The sequence below is a fragment of the Sinocyclocheilus grahami genome, unplaced genomic scaffold, assembly GCF_001515645.1.
Source record: "Sinocyclocheilus grahami isolate Dianchi unplaced genomic scaffold, SAMN03320097.WGS_v1.1 scaffold1270.1, whole genome shotgun sequence".
Lineage (NCBI taxonomy): Eukaryota > Metazoa > Chordata > Actinopteri > Cypriniformes > Cyprinidae > Sinocyclocheilus > Sinocyclocheilus grahami.
The window spans coordinates 15,659-18,011 of record NW_015506449.1 but is presented as its reverse complement, the minus strand read 5'-3'; the positions used below and the strand labels follow the sequence as shown (position 1 = coordinate 18,011).

The following is a 2,353-nucleotide window of genomic DNA, read 5'->3' as shown; positions in this document are numbered from 1 at the left end:
GTGAACTTCAAAGTGTCTCTGTTCGTTTCCGCCAAGTATAGAAACGGAAATATTACCATTAGCCGTGGATGAATCTGAATCGGAAACGGTCAAAAGAGCCACTACGGTGCCCACCTGTGCATTCTCATCCACCGAAGCGAATTTGGACGTGGTAGGGAAGTATCGAAATTTAACAACGGGGTCGTTGTCATTCACATCGAGCAGTTTTATAGTCGCTTCTGACCTGCCTGAGAGAGAGGGGACGCCGTTGTCTACTGCATGGATAGTGAGGGAATACTCTTTCTTTGTCTCATAATCCAACCCCTCCTTTATAATAACAGTCCCAGCTTTAGGGTCAATCTGAAAAGGAGTTCCCTCATCTAAAATATATGTTATATCAGCATTTGCACCCTCGTCCAGATCTGTGGCTGTTATCTGCAGAACACTAGAGCCAATTGCAGTGTCCTCGAACACACTGGTCTGGTACTGATCCTGGTCAAAAGCAGGCGGGTTGTCGTTTATATCCTGAATGGTGACGTTTACCTGCAGAAACCCAAACTTTTTGGGCTCTCCTTTGTCTTCCACTTGGATGAGGAGCTGATAGAAGGGGGTTAATTCTCTGTCCAGCCCCCCTGTGGAGACCAGGTGCAGAAACGCGCCCTCTCCGCTCGGGTTGACGGTGATATCCAAGCGAAACTTTCGCTGATCGTTCCCGCTGACGATTCGGTAGGTGGTGTGATCCACTCCGTTACTCCCGATGTCCGCGTCCGTCGCGGTGTCCAGAATCACCTGACGCCCGCTGCTCGCGTCTTCTTTGAACGACACCACGATGGACGCGTCAGGAAACACCGGCGCGTTGTCGTTAATATCCAAAACCACGATGCGCACCTCGGTGGGGTAAGTGGGCTGGCTGGAGAGAACCACCACATTAATGATGTTACTAGACAGAACTTCTCTGTCGATCACGGAGGACGTGTAGATGACGCCCGTCGTGGCGTTGATGGAAAAAAGTTTGTGGTGTTCGCTGAATCTGTATGTGAAAGAGGGTTTGGTGTCGATGGTGCCCACATATGTGCCCACCGGCTGCTCCTCCAGAACCTCAAACTCCTGCCGAACTTGACTGGATAAAGAGTAGCGCGATAAAGTCCATAAAACGAATAAAATGAGGTGCAAAGTGTCCAGAGATCTACCTGAGAGCGCCATGATCACAGTCAGGGTTTCTCCGAGCCTGATACATTCACCTCAGATTCGCAACATTGTATCCAAAAAAAAAAGAGCGATCAAAGGAAATGTATCCAGAGCGCGCTTGCCGTTTCAAACACACTTGAGGTAAAGTTCTGCTAAAGAGTTCCTAAAGAGAGTTGTAGATCCGCGGGGATATCCTTAAAAACCCGTTTTAGGGAGGAGAAGGGGTTCATTCGCTGTAAAATCCTGTCAGCATTCATCCAGCAAAACTTCGCGTTCCTCTCAAGATCATTGATGATGATGATGATGATGATGATGATGATGGAGTTTCCATTGCGAGGAAAAGGAAAGCTCGCTGCGATTAAATCCTCCTGAGAGCTTTTCCTCAAGGAAATAAAGCAGCTCTAATGCTATCCCTGTGATTCTGATACGGGATGTCCCGCGGAATAACGCTGCCCAAACTTCACTTTACTGCCCCGACGGAGAACAAAAGCCCGAGATGAGAAAGCTCCCGCCCTCCTGTCCTGCCATTGGCTGTCTGTGCCTGACCCCGCCCCTCTCTGGCTCCCAGTTCTAGTGTAAAGTCATCGACTCGGGTGCTGATTGGATGAAGCGGATGTCAATCATCGCGTAGGCTGAATATTATAACAGAGCTGCGCTCCAGGTATTGAATGCACCGTTATGTGCCCAGAATAACAGCAGCCGCTCATTTACATGCATGCCTCCTTTTTCCACTCATCATAAGTGCGATCAGAAAAATTAATTCAAATGCAAAACACGATAATTTTTCCAACTCTACTGGCAGATATCTGTCACTTAATTTTAATAAGTTTTTACAGAAAACAAGACTTTATATCTCATCCTGTATCATTGGTTAAATGAATCTGAGAAAGAAAATATTGATGTGTTTATGTAACTGCAGTGTGTCTGAAGTTTCTCATGCTCTGTAGGGAAGTGTCTTGAGTTTTATTACTTTATTAACAATTTCAGATGCAACAGTTTATCACTGAAAGCTTATATGCATATTAATAAGTGCGTAGCGCCATCTAGCGGTCATAGTATAAAGTACTTCTATAATAAAAATAGCTTTATTGGTTAATTAAATAAGCCTTCCTCTTCACATGCCCCATTTTTCAGGAGAGCAGACGCTGATGTGTGTGTGCATCGGTTGGTCAGACAGGCTTCAGTA

General features: G+C 46.2%; 1 protein-coding gene across 1 annotated transcript in view; it reads right to left on the bottom strand.

Moving 5' to 3' along the window:
* The window catches only part of fat4 (FAT atypical cadherin 4), a 106,519-nt gene extending 104,846 nt beyond the window's left edge, over positions 1-1,673 (bottom strand). Inside the window, exon 1 of the mRNA XM_016254641.1 lies at positions 7-1,673. Within this exon, the coding sequence (XP_016110127.1) occupies positions 7-1,182 (1,176 nt within the window). The 5' untranslated portion in view covers positions 1,183-1,673. The remainder of the gene's footprint in view (positions 1-6) is intronic.
* Positions 1,674-2,353: the final 680 nt, after the last annotated feature.